The sequence below is a fragment of the Exophiala aquamarina genome, assembly GCF_000709125.1.
Source record: "Exophiala aquamarina CBS 119918 chromosome Unknown aczIA-supercont1.2, whole genome shotgun sequence".
NCBI classification, from domain to species: Eukaryota; Fungi; Ascomycota; class Eurotiomycetes; order Chaetothyriales; family Herpotrichiellaceae; genus Exophiala; species Exophiala aquamarina.
Genome location: NW_013550586.1, coordinates 4,098,846 through 4,117,432, shown reverse-complemented (window position 1 = coordinate 4,117,432; position 18,587 = coordinate 4,098,846). Strand labels below are relative to the sequence as shown.

The 18,587-nt window shown below is 50.8% G+C and overlaps 5 protein-coding genes across 5 annotated transcripts; 3 read left to right on the top strand and 2 right to left on the bottom strand.

Annotated features, from left to right (window-relative positions):
- Positions 1–5,518: 5,518 nt before the first annotated feature.
- A1O9_03299 (glucosamine-phosphate N-acetyltransferase) lies at positions 5,519–6,440 on the bottom strand (the record flags this gene model as incomplete). Its single annotated transcript, XM_013408865.1, has 2 exons — positions 5,519–5,928; positions 6,044–6,440. The coding sequence occupies 2 exons, from the start codon at positions 6,438–6,440 to the stop codon at positions 5,519–5,521; spliced, it is 807 nt and encodes a 268-aa protein (XP_013264319.1).
- Positions 6,441–7,061: 621 nt separating this feature from the next.
- On the bottom strand, positions 7,062–8,267 carry A1O9_03298 (uncharacterized protein; the record flags this gene model as incomplete). The annotated part of the gene is made up of 1 exon (XM_013408864.1): positions 7,062–8,267. One exon carries the CDS (start codon positions 8,265–8,267, stop codon positions 7,062–7,064), a length of 1,206 nt encoding a protein of 401 aa, XP_013264318.1.
- A 1,064-nt stretch (positions 8,268–9,331) lies between these two features.
- Positions 9,332–10,315, top strand: A1O9_03297 (4-hydroxy-2-oxoglutarate aldolase, mitochondrial; the record flags this gene model as incomplete). The annotated part of the gene is made up of 1 exon (XM_013408863.1): positions 9,332–10,315. The coding sequence occupies one exon, from the start codon at positions 9,332–9,334 to the stop codon at positions 10,313–10,315; it is 984 nt and encodes a 327-aa protein (XP_013264317.1).
- A 1,788-nt stretch (positions 10,316–12,103) lies between these two features.
- On the top strand, positions 12,104–14,852 carry A1O9_03296 (uncharacterized protein; the record flags this gene model as incomplete). The annotated part of the gene is made up of 2 exons (XM_013408862.1): positions 12,104–12,422; positions 12,481–14,852. 2 exons carry the CDS (start codon positions 12,104–12,106, stop codon positions 14,850–14,852), a joined length of 2,691 nt encoding a protein of 896 aa, XP_013264316.1.
- A 1,267-nt stretch (positions 14,853–16,119) lies between these two features.
- Positions 16,120–17,995, top strand: A1O9_03295 (uncharacterized protein; the record flags this gene model as incomplete). Its single annotated transcript, XM_013408861.1, has 2 exons — positions 16,120–16,312; positions 16,437–17,995. 2 exons carry the CDS (start codon positions 16,120–16,122, stop codon positions 17,993–17,995), a joined length of 1,752 nt encoding a protein of 583 aa, XP_013264315.1.
- Between the last annotated feature and the right edge of the window lie 592 nt (positions 17,996–18,587).

Sequence of the window (18,587 nt, the reverse complement as noted above, 5' to 3'; positions counted from 1 at the left end):
ATGCAGAACGATGAGACTGGGGTACAGGTGGGGGGCAACGGCTGACAGAGACAGTGCTCTTTGCTGTTGAACCTTGTACGTGTCCGGCCTTTGGTTGTCTTGGCAGATGTTCGTGCAGCTTGCGGTTGTATTCTTCCTTCGAGCTTTCACTCCGAAAGCGACCTTGAGCGAGCCCCTTGTCCCAGTCTTTTGACCGTACCAAATCTCGATCATCGTCGTCCAAAAGGTCATTAAGGTCGGTAGCATTTGTGGAATATGTATGAGTCGATGAATCTGAGGAGCAAGATTCATGATTGGAATCGGTCACGCTAACGGAATCGTCAGGGGATACAACACTGTGTTGGTCCACGTCAGTTCGGTCGATTTTGGCTTTGTATTGTGGTTGAGGCCATGGCTGTTGCTTCACCGATCCATAGTACGAGCGAGTGCTTGATTGAAGCCAGTCACAGACATGAGCAGGTATTTTTTGTCTATGACCTGTGTTGGGGGGATCAATGGCGGTTTCGCTGCCCATCATTGTGCAGCAAGGATCTTTCTAACCTCGAAACCGAGGAATAAGTAGTAATTTAAGGTAGCAGATGGCTGCCTTTCAAAGGATAGGGACAAAGTAGAAGTACCAGGGGGTCTGGGACTTGAGATAGGCAAGACGTCTTGTCAAACCCACCGCGAGTCAGAGGGCAAAAATAGCTGTTTCTTGATTCAAGGCAACTTGACGGAACAAGGCTAGAGTATTGATTATCGAAGAAGACTTGGTCAACCTTCAACGACTCAACAAACACGTCCTTTGTCCGGATTCAGGTGGTCCGAGATAGAATGGATCAAAACAGCATGCGACTCTGGCGGTGGGCTTCGACGGGCAGACAGATCTTGTAGTTTGTAGAGAACTGACCAACAACTCATAATGGCTTGTGGTATCGAATTCTGACTGTGAGTGAGTGGAGATGTGTGGTAGGTGAGGTGCCGGGAGTACTGGACGACACCCAAACACTTATCGGCGGCTCGTTAGAAATTACGGAGTGAGAGGAGTTCGCGGTGAATGGTAGTGAAAGGACTGTATGATGCTGGCTGGAGTTTTGGAGGTGAATACAGGGTGCAATGGTGTGAATGTGAGACTTGATTAGGGTGGCGGATTCGGAGTAAGGTCGAGACCGTCTTGTTGATTGATGAATTTGGCCAAATGCGAAGGATCTATGAAAACAGAGTCTGTAGGCAGACATTATCACTTGAGTCAGTATGATGCTGTTTGAATCATCCATGGAGTGCGATCGTGGTGATCGTGGCGAACGGTGCGGCTCGAGGATTCTTGAGTGTTGAGATGCTTACAGATGGGCAATCGAGGGGACAAAAGTGCTCCTTGTGTGTAGATGCGGTGCTCTGCTGATCTATAGCACAGGCGGATCGTACACAGTGCAGCATGTGCTGCATGTCGTGGTTTGGTTCATCGTGGCTCGTTGGTAGAGAAGGGAATGGGGAAGCCACGGTCGGCGGCGCTGGGTGCTATATGGCGAAAGGGCAAGGGCTGGGCGAAGGCAGTTGCCAGTCACACCCACCCTGCGAATTGCCACTGCGCCGCTCTGATCATCGCCCATTACCGGATGAGTCAAATCCAAGGCAAGTGCAAGTGCAAACCCGCCCAGGCCTCGCCGCCCAACCCAGACCTCAAGGGTTCCTTCCTCAGTCTCAAGTCCTCAACTGCTCCTGCTCAGCCAGGCTCCGAGCGCCCCTCCTTCCCTCAAATTGTGTATGGCCATTGCCATTGCCATTGCCAACGCCTTCAAGGCCAGGCAGGCCGCGACACCCACCATCTCCCATTCGCATCCACATCCACATCTGCCAGCCACGGAGACGATACGGAGTCATTATTCAATATTAGATATGCCTTTGAACTCTAGTTGACCAGATTTGCCATGAGTACACAGGAGCAATAATACTCCTCCTACTTGAGACAATTAGGCGCAGTCAGAGTCACGTCCCCAGCAGTGAAATATGCACTGATAGTAATTGCCTTGCACTGTGCCTAACTTAAGCCTGCAACCTTGCGCCGCTCGCACTGCTGTCTCATGCATCATGTCGGGGCACCTTCTCCAGTGTTGTCCATGTCTCTTGTCTACTACGAAATTGTCTGTTACACTTCCGTTCTCCTTTCCGTAGAACCCGAATCTCCTGTGGGAAAGCATGTGTAACAAGATCACAAATGGGACAGACACAAGAGATCCAACACGAAGAAGCAAAGCCGTCGCTGAGGCACGACAACTAATCACAGCAGGTCGTTGTGCAGGGTAGGATCCCAACCGGGCCAGTCAGCACCCTGCCTAATTATGAATCATCACCAGCCTGATTCGCCCCCCAAGAAACTCACGGCCCCGGGGCCAACAATATGGCTCTGTACTCCGTACGGAGTACGTGGTAAGCCGTGAGCGAAGAGAGGGTGGCCTCTTGCGCTCCGGCCGAGTGCAAGACGCTGAGAGGAGGTGTGGCAGAGCCCAAAACCCACTTCTAAGGAAAATTCAGACTTCTCCCCCAGACAAAGTCAGGATTGTGACTCAAAACGATCCGTCAAACCTGGTTCACATGGGCGGCAAATCCAGGCTGCGGCAAACGCCACTCCTCAATCACTAGAACCAGTTTTTTTCTTGCGAGTCATCCGAGCCAAGCACAGCGCTTGTAGGCTGGACCCTTCACGTGAACCTGCTGGGCTGCTGGGCTGCACAGCTTCAGCTCGCGAACTATCCTCAAGTCCGTGCACTTTCTACAGCACTGCGCAGCGGACCTAAGTTAGTTGGGGGCAGTTTGCAATTTACTGGTACTGTAGGAATTCGCCCGCGAGACTATGTACCCTAGTCAGGCGCCTTGATTACGGAATTCCTATGGCTAATATTCAAGTCCAGTGGCTCCTTCATTCCAGTCGTGGACTCGCGCCCGGGTGCCGGGTCCAGCTTCGATTGTTACTCCCGCCTTAAGCATTGGCATCTCGGCCGCACAGCTGTGGGCCCTGGAGGTCTTGGTCCGATTCAAACTTTCCTACCTATTCCGAGATCATTGCCCTGCTGCCTGAGTTTCAGCTGGTCGGATCTTGTCATGGGCGAGGAGTCTGTAGGAGTGAGTCTGAACCCTTTACCACTTCTACCGTTCAGCAAGAAACACTGCCAGGTCACCTTAACCCACCCTAGCAGACGAACTCAGAAGGCGTTGCTTGTCTTGTACTTGTCCTGGACAACTACATAGGATTAAACAAACTCTGGCCATGAGTACGGAAGTACGGAGTACTACTGTAGTTCCACAAAACTGAAAGAATTAGGGTAGCCATCCGAAGAACTTCCAATCAGTCAAATGCGTTAACATCACGTGGTTGTGCACAACTCTTACACAAGCCTCACCCAGAGACTGTTTGTTCTCAGCATAAAATCGACGGACTGAAGGGTTTGTCATCGGCTATTATGCTGTTAGCATCTCACGACAATCAGCGGCCTCATCATATCCCGTGTTCACCGATGAAAGTGCGTTTTGGTGAACATGCTGCCCAATCTTGTTCATCAAAGATTCGAGGCGGACGAAACACACCACATTCAGGTGCTTGATTGCCTGCCGCCTTGTCCGGACGAACAGGACGAAATCCCTCTTTCTCCATGTGTCCCATCTCATCGATCACCAACGAGGACAGGACACCGATGTGCGACCAGCCCACCATCGCGCGTATCAAGGCAAGGGAGACTACAGAACGGGGGTTGTGCATCTCCTTAGTCTCTGTAATGCTGCTCCTACGCGAGCAGTGCTCACTGTCATCTCAGCAAGACCGATCGTCTTGCTTCAGGGTTGCATCCACGCGACCCGGGCATCCAATGAGACGACCAATGGATCCTTCCCTCTGTCTTTCTAGAATTCAAAGCCAGCGTTCCAGAAACTAACCACGTTTATTAGGGGAATTCATTTCGCTACAGCGGTCCACCCGTCAGCATCAGGCAAGATCTCACAACTACTACGAGTCAAGTCAACCCATCACCCTCTCCTCACGGTACGGACACACAGTACTTCCGAACGAGCCTACGAGTCATGGCTGTAACGTCTCGCAAGTCCAACAGAACCCGCCTCTCAAATATACATACACGCCAAATTCCAACCATGCTTCCAAGGTTGGTCATCAAGGCCAACAGGCTGGCTTATCTCCCACCCTGTCCATGGTTGAGACGAGTTCGATCTCTCTCACACTCACACTCTCCATGTAGACCCGGTCATCTGGTGGGAATGATGATAGCGTACTCGCATCTTCTCCACGGGTTGTGATTCGGTGTTGAAGGGCTCATGCTGGAAGATTTGGCGGCTGCCTAACTGCGACTAGTCACGTGATCGAGCTCAGCCAGTCAGGTCGCACCACCATCCACACCAGATCTTGGTCTGAATGCGGTAGTAACGCCGACCGATCTAGTCGGCGTATTTTCTTGTTGTTGATTGACACAGATATCGTCGGAGCAACGTTGAGAATTACTAATCTGTCTGCCTGGCCGTCGAGATGGCTTAGCAGAAGGCTGGTGACCGATGAAGTGGAACCGAGTGACCGAATACATGCGAATGCATGCGATACGTGGGCGCCTCGTGACGGGACAGAGTCAGTTGATGACTGTGTGTACCTCAAGTAGGTAGGCCGTCGTCGAGGCCATGCGAGGATCATGAACTGGGCCCAGGTAGCGGGCGGCCGAAGGTGAGTGGCACCCGTCGGTCGGATTGCGGTGGACGTGTGCCACCAGCAGCAACGTACGATGGTGGCGACACATCATTACTGTAGCATTCCTCTACTGCCTAACCAGAGATCATAGAACCCACGCGTGAGCAGCAGTGGCAACGTGGGGTCGTGATGGCTGAGAGAACTCATGTGTTGTCTACCCAGGAGAGCACAGGCAACGCCATTGAGTAGGCGGCAGTACTGGTATTTCATGATTAGAAGTAGCTACAGACCGTAGGCATCCGAGTATCCCAAGACTTCCAGCCAGCTATTTGGCACACCCAGCCAGAACAACACCTCTCATGTTGCATCGCATCCCACACTTGTGCGCAATGACTGAAAAACAAGCGAGCAATTCTCCTCTTTCCAAAGAAAAAAAGGATTTGTTTTGTCATTTTCGATTCTCCATTTGCGCAACTTCCACGTCCACATCCCAATCACCATCACGCTTAACCCGCTCTGGGAGGCAAGTGACGATACAAGAAGAATAAAAACAACCGATGCCCCCGGCCCCGTCACGATTCCATAGTAACCGATCATGAAAGTGATTTCTACCCCGGGGCATCCATCAAGTTTTGGCAAGTATAATCCTAAATACACCTTCGAAGGGCCGGCCAGGCCTTGTACGCCTGCATCGGGTTCCCCAAAAGTGTCGGGCCGGATTGAGCGAATAGCCCGCGAATCACTCGTTCACGTGTATGTGTCTGTTGTAAGTTCCAAGTGGGCTCCAAACTTCCGTTTTTTCCTGCTTCAACCTGCCTGCCCGGGAGCAAGCAGAGTCGTCGGCCATATTCCAAGCATTCATATCCTCGCAACGGCCTCATAATAATGCGCCATCTCAAGGCCGGCGCGCTTGAACCCACACTTGACATAGAACCCCTCGTTGGCCTCACTGCAGTCGAGAATACTCTTATAGCAGCCGACCTTCTCGGCGACCGAATCAAGGGCCTGGATGACTCGCAGCCCGAGCTTCTTGCCCTGCTGGTTCTTGGCCACCGCGATGTCCTCGATGTGGCCGACCAGGCCCATGTTGTGGATGAACTTGCGCTCGACGATGACGGCCCCGGTCCCAACCACCGTGTCTGACTCGTCGCAGATCACCAGGATGTAGTATGTGTCGTTCCGTGACGAGATGAAATCGTAGCGCGCGTTGAACTCCGCTTGGGTCGGTTCGCCGACCGTCGTGAGCACGCGGAGGGTTGGGAGGTAGCCTGTCAGGGTGATTTGGTCAGGTTCAGTGTGATTCCGGGTTGGAGGGGAGGGTGCGTTCTGTTTCATATAGAGTGTTCTTGTTGAGAGGGGCACTATTGTAGATTCACTACTCACCTCCAAAGTAATCGCTCCTCCTCAACGGCCGGATGCTGTAGCCCGTAGGCAACGTAGCCTTTATATCGTCGCTGATCAACAGAGGCGAAAAAAGGGGTGTCTCATCTAGATCTGCTGCGTCAGAGATCGCAGCGGCGTATGCAGGGAGTTTCGGTTCAGAGGAGGTAGAGGTTGTGGACGGCGGGGTTGCAGTGTTGTTGGCCTCGGCGGGTGTGGATGTTGGTGTGGGCGTAGGGGTAATGCCATTGCTGAGGAAGCCGTTGGTCTGTGGAATGCTGGGAGAAGGTGATTGTGGTTGTGGTTGTGACTGTGAAGTGGGTATGGTGCGTGTGAGGTCTGGCTCGGCCACCGACGTTGACACGAGTGTTGCTTCGGTGCGGGTCTGTAGGTCTGCCATTGTTGAAGTTATTTGGTGTCAACAGGAGGAAAGCCCAAGGTTGGGGGTTAGGAGAATAGTCGATGCGCAGGAGCTGAAGCTGAGCCGAGCCGAGCGTTCAGAGATTCAGGTACGGTCGGCAAACGAAGGGATCGAGAGTTGGTCGGTCAATATTAAGTTTCGATTTCGTCGGGTCGACTTGGTCGTCCAACGGGAGAAAAAGGTGATTGAATTTGTTCGTTAAACGATGAGGAAAGGGAGTGTACGATAGTCGTGGAAAGAATGAGTGTGAATGTAAGGAGGTTGAAAGGAGAAGTTGCTGTTGCTGTTGCTGTTGCTGCTGTTGGAAATGTCAGATCTTCAAGATTGGGTCAGCCCAGGGCCCTGAGTCCCTGACGGAATCACATATGCGCAGTGCATCTGAGCCTTGAGGCTGTTGGAACAATTGTTTGACACAGCCTCGCTTAGGTCGGGTTAGTCAATCAGCCTCCCACTCCCCCGATCTTCAGGGGTGCAGCTATTAATAAACGAGGGCACTATCCTCAATCTACTCGTACTGTAAGCACTGACGTTCAATTCTATATCTCGACGCCTTGTACACCTTTTCTAGTTCGCTTGACGCAGCCATCATCTATACCAGGTCTATTGATGTAAAAATGTAATCCTATCCGGTGCATCCTCGCTCAGTGAGCAGACTGACCTAAAGTCCCCAAATACATCTCGTCGCGATCCAATAAAATCCTGAAAGTCATGTAGCCGAACCGCATGTTGTATATCTTGGACCGCCCGTAGTCCAGGGAGTTTCACCAACCCGTCATTGATAAAAAGTCGCACAAAATGATCTTTGGTCGCCTTGGTGGTTTTGATGGTTTTGGTTGCTTCGCAGATGATCCGTTCCAGAACCAACCGTCCGCCCATTGGGACCACGTCGCTTGTCCTCCAGTGCCTATCAGTCTTGACATGGTCCGTTGGCAGTTCTTGCTGTATGAGCGGTTCGTCCAGAATCTGCAATGTAGCCAGGACAGGCACGATATCCCCGTCGTGGACGAAACTGAAATACGCATGCTCAGAGGATTCATTCAACAGAAGGCCTCTCGTTGCATTCAACCACAGCCACCCCATCGCGCCAGCATAGTCGTTCCCCGGACCGGCTCTGTAGAAATGCAAAACGTCCCGAGCATATTCAAAGTCCAGCCATTCTTGTTGCGAAAACACCTCGCACCATGGACTTGCCCCTCTTGCCAGAAATTCGAACCCACACATCTCCATCATGCTGTAGACGTCGAACATCGAGAATTCCATGCCACTTGCTTCTTTCTCAAGTCTTTCCGCTATTGGTTTGGTGAATCTAGACTGCCACTCTCCCAGCTTTGTGTATCCAGCATCGTGACCGTTGGTAACATCTCGCACGTATCTGTAACAGGTATCTCCAGGTGTCAGGGTGTCTCCTGCCCGATCCTCGGTTTCGGGGATGACTTCAAGCTCTGCAGAATGTTCTGAAGTCCATTTGGGACCGAAGAACCCATCGGCGAAGTGTAGCGCCGTTTCGACGTCTCTTTCCGAGCCACATGACCAGAATTTGGTGCGCCGATCCGCTGGGACCAAGTGGTCGTATCGCTTCCGAAGCAGTTTCCCGGTGTTGTAGGCCTGTACAGTTCCAGCATATGGTCCACTCGCAGTGAGATTTTCGAAGGCAGGATCACTGGGATTGGTAAAATATGCCCAGGAATCCAGGAAAGACAGGGAACCACTCAATGTGATCTCCGGACTGTGTAGACGATCTAACAGATCCAGATGGCGAGCCCCGGCATTGCGTGTTGGATATCGCTCTCCATGCCTCGACAGCATGTGGACTTGATCTATCAGACATGTATTTGGCAATAATGCCTCCGAGTAGCTGACGGCGTTTCTTTTCGGTATCCAGGGGCCGTTACCGCCAAGGTGATAGAACAAATCCCAGTGGACCAAGGACTGCACGTCACATTTCAATAACGCTAGGACAGCCGCAGATGTTGAACATAGTCTGTCTCTTACAGCGCATGAAGTTTGAAACAGTAAATATGCAGAAAGGGAAATAAGGACAACCCAGGATAGGCGGCGGAGTATTCGCTTTGGAGGAGCCATTGCAGGATGCAGCGGGGACAAAGTCCGTTTATAGTCAGGATGCATCTTTCGCAAGCAGAAAGAAAGAGCAAGAGAATGGCAGCACTTGGAGCTTTACATGACTAGCCTTGCAAATCAAGTGAAGGAAAGTGGTGAGGCAGATCAAACTGGGAGATGGACAAACATAAAGACGGTGAATCCTGAAACAAATTGGAGTTCGGGAACAATCTTTGGGCTTCGAACTACTGGGCGACTCTGGCGCTGGTGGTGGCTTCATAATTTGTACAACATCATTGACTTCCGTTCCTGAAAATGTATGAGACCGTCGATCTCATTTTGAAGCAATGACCAGGTCTCAGGGCCATAAATGATGTGCGACAGCATGAACTGACTTAGTCATCCCAAGGGTATTGTGGTGCTGTCTCCAGGCCGAAGAGACTTCTATCCAAGACAACAGCATCAGCTTAAGTGTGTAACAATGCCGTGTGATCGAGCGGAGAAGCCTCTGTGCTTCCGTAGTACTCTCCAGTCGATCATGCATCTCATTCTGCTATTTGTTGGAATTCTACACCGGCAAGATGTCCGTCTGCAATCCACCGATGGCCGTCCTCAAACCGTAGCTATGGTTTTCCAACCTGGGTGCGGAGAAATGCGTCGGATGTTGCCAGTCATCGGCTGACGAGGCCGATGTTGAACCTGTCTTTGACATGATGCAACGAGGTACATGAAAAGGTAAACAGGCCTAAATACCGTGCTTCTTTCATTTCATCGCCACGGGGATCCATCCATCGACAGAATATCAATTGACCATGGGTTCCGTGCCAACATCATCTACGCCTGCGGTACCACATAACTTTCCAGTCCCCAGGCCTGGCATTTATGTTCCGGCGGTCACCTTCTTCGACCCTGAAAGTGACACCCTCCGACCAACGGAACAGGCACAATACTACTCGTACCTGGCGCGATCTGGCCTCACTGGCCTTGTCATTTTGGGCACCAATGCAGAGACCTTTCTGCTGACCCGGGAGGAAAGGGCCACTCTGTTGAAGCTGGCACGCCAGTCTGTGCCTGAGAATTATCCTATCATCGCTGGCGTTGGTGGCCACTCTACTGCTCAAGTACTCGAGTTTATTGGCGACGCTCATGCGGCGGGTGCAGACTATGCGCTTGTTCTTCCGGCCGCATATTTTGGGAAACAAACCACTCCTGCTGTGATCAATAAGTTTTACACCGCTGTTGCGAAGGCCTCTCCTCTTCCGATCCTCATTTACAATTTCCCAGCAGTCTGCAATGGAATCGATCTCGACTCCGATACCATCGCAGCACTGGCACAAGCAAACCCAAACATTGTGGGTGTGAAGCTCACCTGTGCTTCTGTTGGTAAGATTACACGGCTGTCAGCTACGTTCCAACCCGAGCGATTTGCGATATTTGGTGGCCAGTCGGATTTCTTGATAGGTGGACTGGCGGCTGGAAGTGCTGGCTGTATAGCTGCCTTCGGTAATATCTTCCCTAAGACCCTGGTCAAGATATTTGAACTCTGGAAGGCGGGCAAGCAGGACCAGGCATTGGCGCTGCATAGACTTGCAGCTCATGCAGAAAGCCCGACCAAAGCCGGGATAGCGACGACCAAATATGCTGTGAGCCAGTTCAGTGCGAAAGCGGCCGGCATTCCAGGCGATCTAGAGGCTCTCCTGAGGCCTCGGCAGCCGTATGAAGAGCCGGCAGCCGCAGTGAAGAAGAAGATTGTCGAGGTAATGAAACCATTAGAAGAGGTAGAAACGACTTTGTAGACCAGTGGCGATGACTGGCGAGCCATGGATTAAACCCAGAAGCCAACTCTTGCTTAGTGTATGGTCGTTTCACCTGCTTCTAAAAAGAGCTGCCGATGTTAATGATAAAAAAACTTGAAATATTGCCCTGGTGTAGCGTTTGCACCAGACGGCCTTTCGCCATGCTCAAGAGAAGCGGGTCACGGAGACACAAGACGACAGTCACCAACTTCAACTGGCGACAGCGCGTGGTAAAAGATTCATGAACTTTTGATCAATGCAGTGGACATAGAGTCGTTTCATGCAGCCACCTGGCCCAAGCCACACATCTCCGGTTTTGGCAACGATGCCAAAAGATCTGCAAGTGATAGTACACGTGATAGTGCAAGTAAACAAGGCAGGCACGTGGTTTCAGCTCGGTAGCCCTGCCGTGGCCTCAAGCGGTATTATACATATATGTGCGAGAAATAGCCCTACCATGGCGCAGCCTTTTTGTAGGTGATACAACGATGAGACTCTTAAGTTGGATTTCGAAACTATTCCAGATCTGCCTTCATTGAGGAAATTCGAGGATGGACTTTGGTAATGTGTGAGACTATGCATCATACGGCTGTAGACGAGTGGGTTGTCAAGCAGGTTGTTGTGACGGAGAACGAAATGTTTTTGGCCTGTGCAAGGATTCCAATCTTAGCGAGCCGAGTGCCCCCAGGGTATGCCCCATTGCCTATGAGTTGTCGTATTCGATACCGTCTTGGGAGATCACAAATGGGAAAGCATACGAGCTAGGCGGTTGCTGGACAGTTGAGATGTGATTGCGTGTGCACCTCGTTCTCCAAATAAGCTCATACATATCTCGAAATGCTTCGCATGGACCAGCATGCTGACTTCTGTACTCCGTACCGAGCACTAAGTAGAATGATCAGAGTTGGTACTCGCTACTCTACAGTAGCTTCAGGGACCCATCCTGATTCTTGACTGAGCAGAAATCCTGATTTGGTCCATGGATAGGAGCCGTGAACGTCGCACCTTCCTTGTGGAATATATCTTAGCTAGCCTTCGCACTTGCAACGTTAGTCACCGCCAGGCCCATTGCAAGACAGCAGCCGCTGCCGGCGGGTGGCAGCCAGTGGGCAGCCAGTGGCAGCCAGCGGCAGTCAGTGCCTGCCATTTGTCGCTGTTGCCACGAGGGCGCCTGCCAGAACTGCTAGTGAGAGTCAGAGCTCGGTTCCTTCCAAACACCGTCTTGTGGACAGTCGCAATGGGCTGCACCAACTGCATCATCCGCAGCATCTGCTCCTCCGCCTCCACCTCCACCTCCATGTCCACCCACAAGCCCTCGTCTGTACAGTTACACCTCTGGAGAATCGGTACCAACCCATCCCATCGCAACTCAAACGAGCTTCAAGAGAGCAATCATTCCTACTATTGTCCCTCCTTTCACCTTTGCTTTCACAAGAACCGCCTTGCTTCATCGCCTCCGTTCCACTCTCACTACAAAACTACTCGTCGCAGGGTCTAGCTTTGGAGAACGACAAACCTGAGACAAACCGCCTTCCACCAGTCAGTCCACTGTTCTACCCGTGGGATCCATTCAACGAAACCCTGCCGCTGTTCCACCGTCAATGCAGGAGGCTGGTCTTCTACCCACGCCTTCGCCACCACCTTTTCATGGATATATGCACTTCGCCCAACCTCTCAAATACCAGAATCCAGTAATCAATACCCAGTACCTCGTGTTTGTCCAACACGGCCTTTCGAACTTTCCACAGCAGCTACTGACCGGACGCCTGGCGCCACGTTGCTGGCACCATGGCGTCGATGCACTCAGCGTCAGTGTTACGAGTATCACGCATGACCTTTTGCCTGGTTCTCCTCTCACTCCTCTCATTCGACGTGGGAACAACCGCCGCTGCAGATGAGATAAGGTGGATCAAATACACTGGAAACAGCGGCGTTGTCTGGCTCGATGATAATCGCAGACCTTCCTTGTATACTCAAAACTTCGGCGACTGCCAAGGTGATTCGCTCATTAATGTCACTCGATTCGATGCCGCCTATTACAAAGACAACATGACCGTGCTCTTCCATTTAGAAGGCGATTCTTCCCTTGCAGACGAAGACTTGATGTGTAAGTTATGCTTCTCAGATTAAGTGCTGACGTCACCTAACTCAGTCCCATTAACTAGTGTACATCGGAGTATATGCATATGGCGAACCCCGATTCAATCTCACCTTCAATCCTTGCAGTGCCAATATCAACAGCTTGTGTCCCCTTAATTCTTCAATTCCAATATCTGCCAACGGAATCATTCCTGTCGCACCATCTGACGTCGCTGGCATTCCGCCCATTGCCTTGAACATCCCGGATTTCGAGGGCCAAGCCATTCTGCGTATCTTCTCAAATTCAACTGAGTCTCAAATCGCATGCTTCTCGGCTGTCGTCACCAATGGTGCTACTTTTGGGCATCCCGCAGCGGTAGCTTCGGTTCTGGGAGTCTTCACAGTCGTTGCCTTGATATCCTCATTTGCAGTCACCGTCTACGGACAGAGCATTTCCGAGACCAGAAAGCATTATGCACATTCTCTGTCTGTGTTTGTCGTCTTCTCCGTCTATCAGCATATTTTCTTTACTGGAGGACTCTCCATGAACTGGCCGAGCGTTCTGGTGTCATTCTGGAGCAATTATGCATGGTCGGCGGGTATAATCTACAGCCAGAAGATGCAGAACTCGATCAACCAATTCATCGGTGATAATCGCGGAAACATTAGCATGGTGGGAGCTGCTCAAAGCGGCGAGAATGCTGTTGGTCTCGGTGGAGGTTACCAAATCTCACAGATCTACAAGCGGCAAGCAGCAAATGCCACCGGATTATCTGGATCCTCATGGTATGGTGTCCCTGTTCACCCTGGGCTACCCCTCCCTGGAAATTACTCCGGTTTCGCAGGCACTCTGGGCCAGGTGGAAGTTCCAGCATCGAATGCATTTCTGACTGGGCTGTTGTGGTTTCTAATCCTCGTCGGCTGCCTCATTGCGATCACGTTTGCGTTAAAATGGACCATCGAGGGCCTGTCTGCATTGCGATGGATTAAGGCCGACCGCCTTGCATTCTTCCGAAAACACTGGCTCTTGTTCACCGGTGCTTTGGTCTTGCGAACCTGTTATATTGCGTTCTTTATGATGATGTTTCTGACAATGTTTCAATTCACCTTGGGAGGTGCCACAGGCGTGAAAGCTATTGCAGCGGTCATCTTTGTCATTTTTCTGGTTGGAATGCTCGGCGCTGTCATGTATGCATTGTGGTACAGGACAAAATCTGAGAGACTCTTTGAAGTACAGCAATCCGAGGATCCCAATCTGGCCCCTGTTCCAACGGCACATTCTGCGTGGTACAAGGCCACACGTCGAACATCAAACCCGAGCCACGATGATTCTCAAACGGAGAACGCCCCCACCTGGGTGCAGCGCCATTTACTTGATCTCGATTCTGGGCTGGTCCACGTGCACGATGATGAAAATTACACAATAAAGTTTGGCTGGCTGGCTTCCAGGTTTCGACGAAGTACTTGGTGGTTTTTTTCGACCTGGCTGTTCTATGAGTTGGTAAGGGCTGCCTTGTATGGAGGCGCTGCAGGACACGCCTTGGTCCAGGTTTTCGGACTTCTGGTCTGGGAAATTATCGCCCTCGTTGCCATTGTTCTGATCAAGCCGTTCGAGAGCAACCGCCTCAATTTACTCATGGTGTACCTTCTAGGGTTCAGCAAGGTGTCTACGGTCGCGCTTTCATCGGCATTCGACCCAAGATTCGGACTCGCTCGGATTTTGACCACGGTAATAGGGGTTGTTATTATTGTCATCCAGGGACTGCTCACTATTTGTATGATGATCGCCATTGTCCTTGGGTCCATATCAAGCTACATGTCAGTCACAAGATACCACGAGACGATGAAGCCAGCATCATGGTTAGGGCATCGTGCTCGGTATTTCGCACATGTGGATCAGAAGGCCACGGATCGGCCCAAGCCTCCGCCGCCACCTCCGCCACCTGAGCCGGAACTTCCCAAAGAACCATATTTTGCAGTATCGTCCGTTCGCAGACAGCCGAAGATCGAGGATGATAGCCCAGATGACAAGGAAGGAACTCTGTCAGTGCAGCAACCAGTGGAACCGGAAGCGAGTACAAACAGCACGAGTAATCTGCCTCGGAGCACCTCAGTGCGGTCTAGACCGAGTTCATCGAGCCTGCCATATGGAGCAAGAGTTCATAGAACGAGCTGGAGCACCCGAGACTTTCAGCAACTCGATTTACAAATGGGAGTAAATGCTTCGAACTCTCGAATGAGTATTGATAGCTTGCAGGATGTTGCTATCAGACATCGTGCAGCCAGTCTGAGGAATCCCTCGAGGAATCACCCCGATACAGGAGTAGCAAACGTCTCTTCAGGTGAAAGACATTATAGAGGACACCGCAGAGCAGTGTCTTCAACCTATGCACCTAAACGCACCAGCTCAATTGTGAACGAGGAGAAGGAAAATGAACCCGATGCCATAACATCATGATGTTGAACGACTTTGATAAACATATTCTAATTTGAGCTATGTGAGAACCCGCAGACAAGACCTGCAGGCCGAATTCCAGTCTCATGAGCTATACGATGTCCTTATTTTGAGCAAGCATCGAACAATCAGCATTATATGGCGCCAGGACTCTTAGTAGACGGCAAACCACCCTATCTTATGGTATCGGCAGGTTTTCATAATAGGGCTTTGTGGCAAGGTTATGTCTGCAGTATTATACGCATGAAAGATTCCAGCATTTCCAATTCTAAGCACCGAAAGTATCGACGTGAGGAAGGTCCTGACTTTCCTTTTTATCGATGATGTGAATGTCATTATCCCTTCCACCGGATCTATATGACCGTTTGCTCGAAAGATGCGAGCGCAGTAGCTCAACTTTGCTGGAATCTATTTCAGTCCTCGATTGCGAGGTCTTTGGCCCAAATCAGCTCGATAGCGCCTCATAAGAACTGCGTATTCGTATGATTCACGTATAATAGAGCCCCGCGTAGTCAGAGATCTGCCATGTTCATGGCATGATACTGTTCCTTGCTGAGACATGAGCAAAGGTCGCGTAACCCTGGCTGAGGGGCGCGACATCGTCATGAACCCTGTATTTAGGCGGCTAGGGTCTAGAACCTGACCCTCTGTGTGTTTTACTCTCGAATACTACGTCTGCTGTTCAGACTTGTTATATCAAGTACACGAATGCCATTGGTTTCATCAAAAATATATTGCAGAAAGCCCACCGACAAGGAGACTGGCACATTATTTGTTGGCAATGTAAACATTGTATGATTGTCGCCCCATAACTTACGGCAAATATTCGGGAGCCTAATGGGCATCGCCTAGCAGCTTTTCTCTCCTCGTGGAACCCCATCCGGGGACACGGGTCAAGGCGGATCAAACCTCGTCCCCCGCAGCTTCGACGTGAACTTCATTTCAATGATCCTGGCAAGTTTGGGGAGACAGTGTGTACCAGTCGATCAATCTCAGGCCTTGCCTTGGACTGCTGTTCCCTGAAAAAGGCCAAGCAGTCATCAGAGGTGGAACAAGTTATTGCTTGAGAAGTATATTGATATCGATTTCAACTGCAACCCGCAAGTTGGCAACATATTTAGCCTTCCTCCCGCTTCCTTAAGGAAGCTGCTGTCGGGATACAATGAGTCAGTTCCATGAACAGCTTCCCGGCTTCGGCACGACTTCAGCATTTGCTACCCCTTTTCACAACAATTTCTCTCAGGATATTCTGGCACCGACAACGTCAACGATGGTTGCATCAGCAACTGAGCGATCTCACACCTCCCATGGCTGGAGTGCAGTAAACCAAGATTTGACCCCGGAGCAGCAACAAAACAAGCCGCTCAAAAGGAAATCCAGGTTGACGCAATCGCAGCGAGAAAGAAAACGAGCGATTGATCGAGATGCCCAGAGAAGCATTCGGATGAAGACCAAAAATTACAGTAGGTGTGCCTCATTTTCGGTTTTCTTTGAGCCTTAGGGGTTGAGTACCTAAGTCCGCGTGTCTCTCTCCTTCCCGATAGATTCTAACAATGAGACTGACCATATCAACTTGGCTCTGAGCAGTTGCCCATCTTGAAAATCTAGTCAATCTCATGGGCAGAGACGGCCCAGATGCAGCCACGAATGAAACCGAAAAGACGGGTCAACAAGCAAGCCTTCAACGGAATGAGACCAGGGTCCGTGAGCTACTGTCACAGCTAAGACAGAGCCAGGCAGAGGTTCTTAAACTAAAGGAGGTTTTACGTGGCGTCCAGAAGCTGATAGCCAGGGTATGTGATACGGCGTTGGACTCGGAGTTGCCACTCCTCTCATCTGTAATCAGCTCAAACTCGGAACCCATAATACCACCCAGTGCTTACACAGAAGGACTAATGGGTGCAAGCTCTCAATCTGGTGTATCAAATTACCCTCATCCACTGGAGCCACTGGTAGGTCTCCCTAATCCCATGATACACACTACTTCAGGAACTTCAAGGTCTCCTGAAGTAGCGCAAGGTAACCTGCCCCGCTCCAATAGAAACCAGTCATATCTGCCGTATCACATACATGATAGCATGTTCGCGGATGAAGGTGATGATGAACCTGTAAAATGGGATCTGTTTGGTGGCGTGGCAGAGAAACAGGGCGAGGAGCTATACCATTTTTCTGAACGAGAAATTATGAAAGTATTGACTACCGCGAGTCATCCTTTCGCAAATCAATCCTCCGATGAGGATATCGCGGTACGAGGAGTTCTGCATGGTTGGCGAGACGTAGAGGACCACTACGTTCTTGATGAGGGATGGCAAGCGCTAAAGAATATCGACCAGAAGGTCTTTCACAGCTGTGGTCTCCTGGAAAGAATGGCGATCCTTTGCATGATGCGGCAAAAGATGTTGCACCAGCTGCACATGAGACCTCAGAACTTACCACCCTTACCAGAGTTCTTTTGGCGGACGTCCATGGAAGATTTAGAGCAGCTGAAGACCATGCCCATCCTTGAATATCTTGTATGGCCGGGCCTGCGAGCCAGGATCTTAAACAGCCCGAGGAAGTATCAAAACAACAAATTCTCAGAAGCCTTCCGACAAAACTTCAAATTCATCTGGCCTTTTGATATTGCAGATGCCTATGTCAAGAATCCTGCGAATCGACTGTACTCGACAGGGCTAGAGTTTGTGAAAAGACAGAGAGATCTACGCAGTTGGACGATGCGAAAAGAGTTCTTTGAGGGCTTCGAGGAGCTGACTTCTGCCATATCAATTTACAATCCGCCCGTTAGTCGAGCCTTCATACTGCCAGGGACCGGCTTGGCCTCGACAAGGACGGCTAGCCGGCACCAGAATCAGCGGGCTGGCCGGAGAGTGTCAGCTAGTGAGTCGAAAGAGCAAATGTCGGAAGAAACATCAGTCGAGGCACCAACCCGATTCGGAATTTCCCCCTTGATCCAGGCGACTTTGCTGATGGCTGTTGACAGTGCCGCAACTGCAAGCCCTCCTCCTCAGGCTGCTGAAGTCGAAGCCTGGCTGGGTGACCCTGATATGGTACAGCAGGGATGGGCTACACAACAGAGAGTGGATTCAGCCATGAATACGCTCTATGGAACTCGATGGTCTTCTACAGCAGGCGGGTACTGCCAGTGAAGTCTTACATGATATGAGAAGACGAATGTGGTGGACTAATGATGCCATTCTGGACAGGTGTGGGATACCGAGAGTTGTGCTATGTTTGGGAGCATGTTCAATGGCAGTCAAGTTGCAACTTCTGATTACTCGCCTCGGTGCATGGTGGCACAAAGTGCCATATTGACTGCTGACTGTTGGCTCGGACGACTCTGACGAAAATGACGGGTAGCAGCCTATCCCTCATCAATATGTTGGCAGCCTACTTAGCAGTAATTTGTAGCGAATCTAGTTAGTGGTTAGCTTGTGAGTGACAAAGTTCAAGAAACCAACAAGCCTCGTTTCTTTTCTCATCCCAGAGCGTCTTCCGTTCTTCATCTTATTCCGTACATAAATAGTACTGGCATCTATCTTGATTGCGGACGACCGCGACCGCTGATGCTGTGACATCACGAACAAGTCTCGATGATCTCATCACGTGAAGCGAAAGCTCCTCAAGCTGAGGATTGGTGGGCGGCAGTGGCACTGCTCAGTAACCTCGTACTACTAACTTCCAACTAAAGTGCAACTTGTGGCACAGACAGTGACACACCATGCCACGCATGCACCAAGC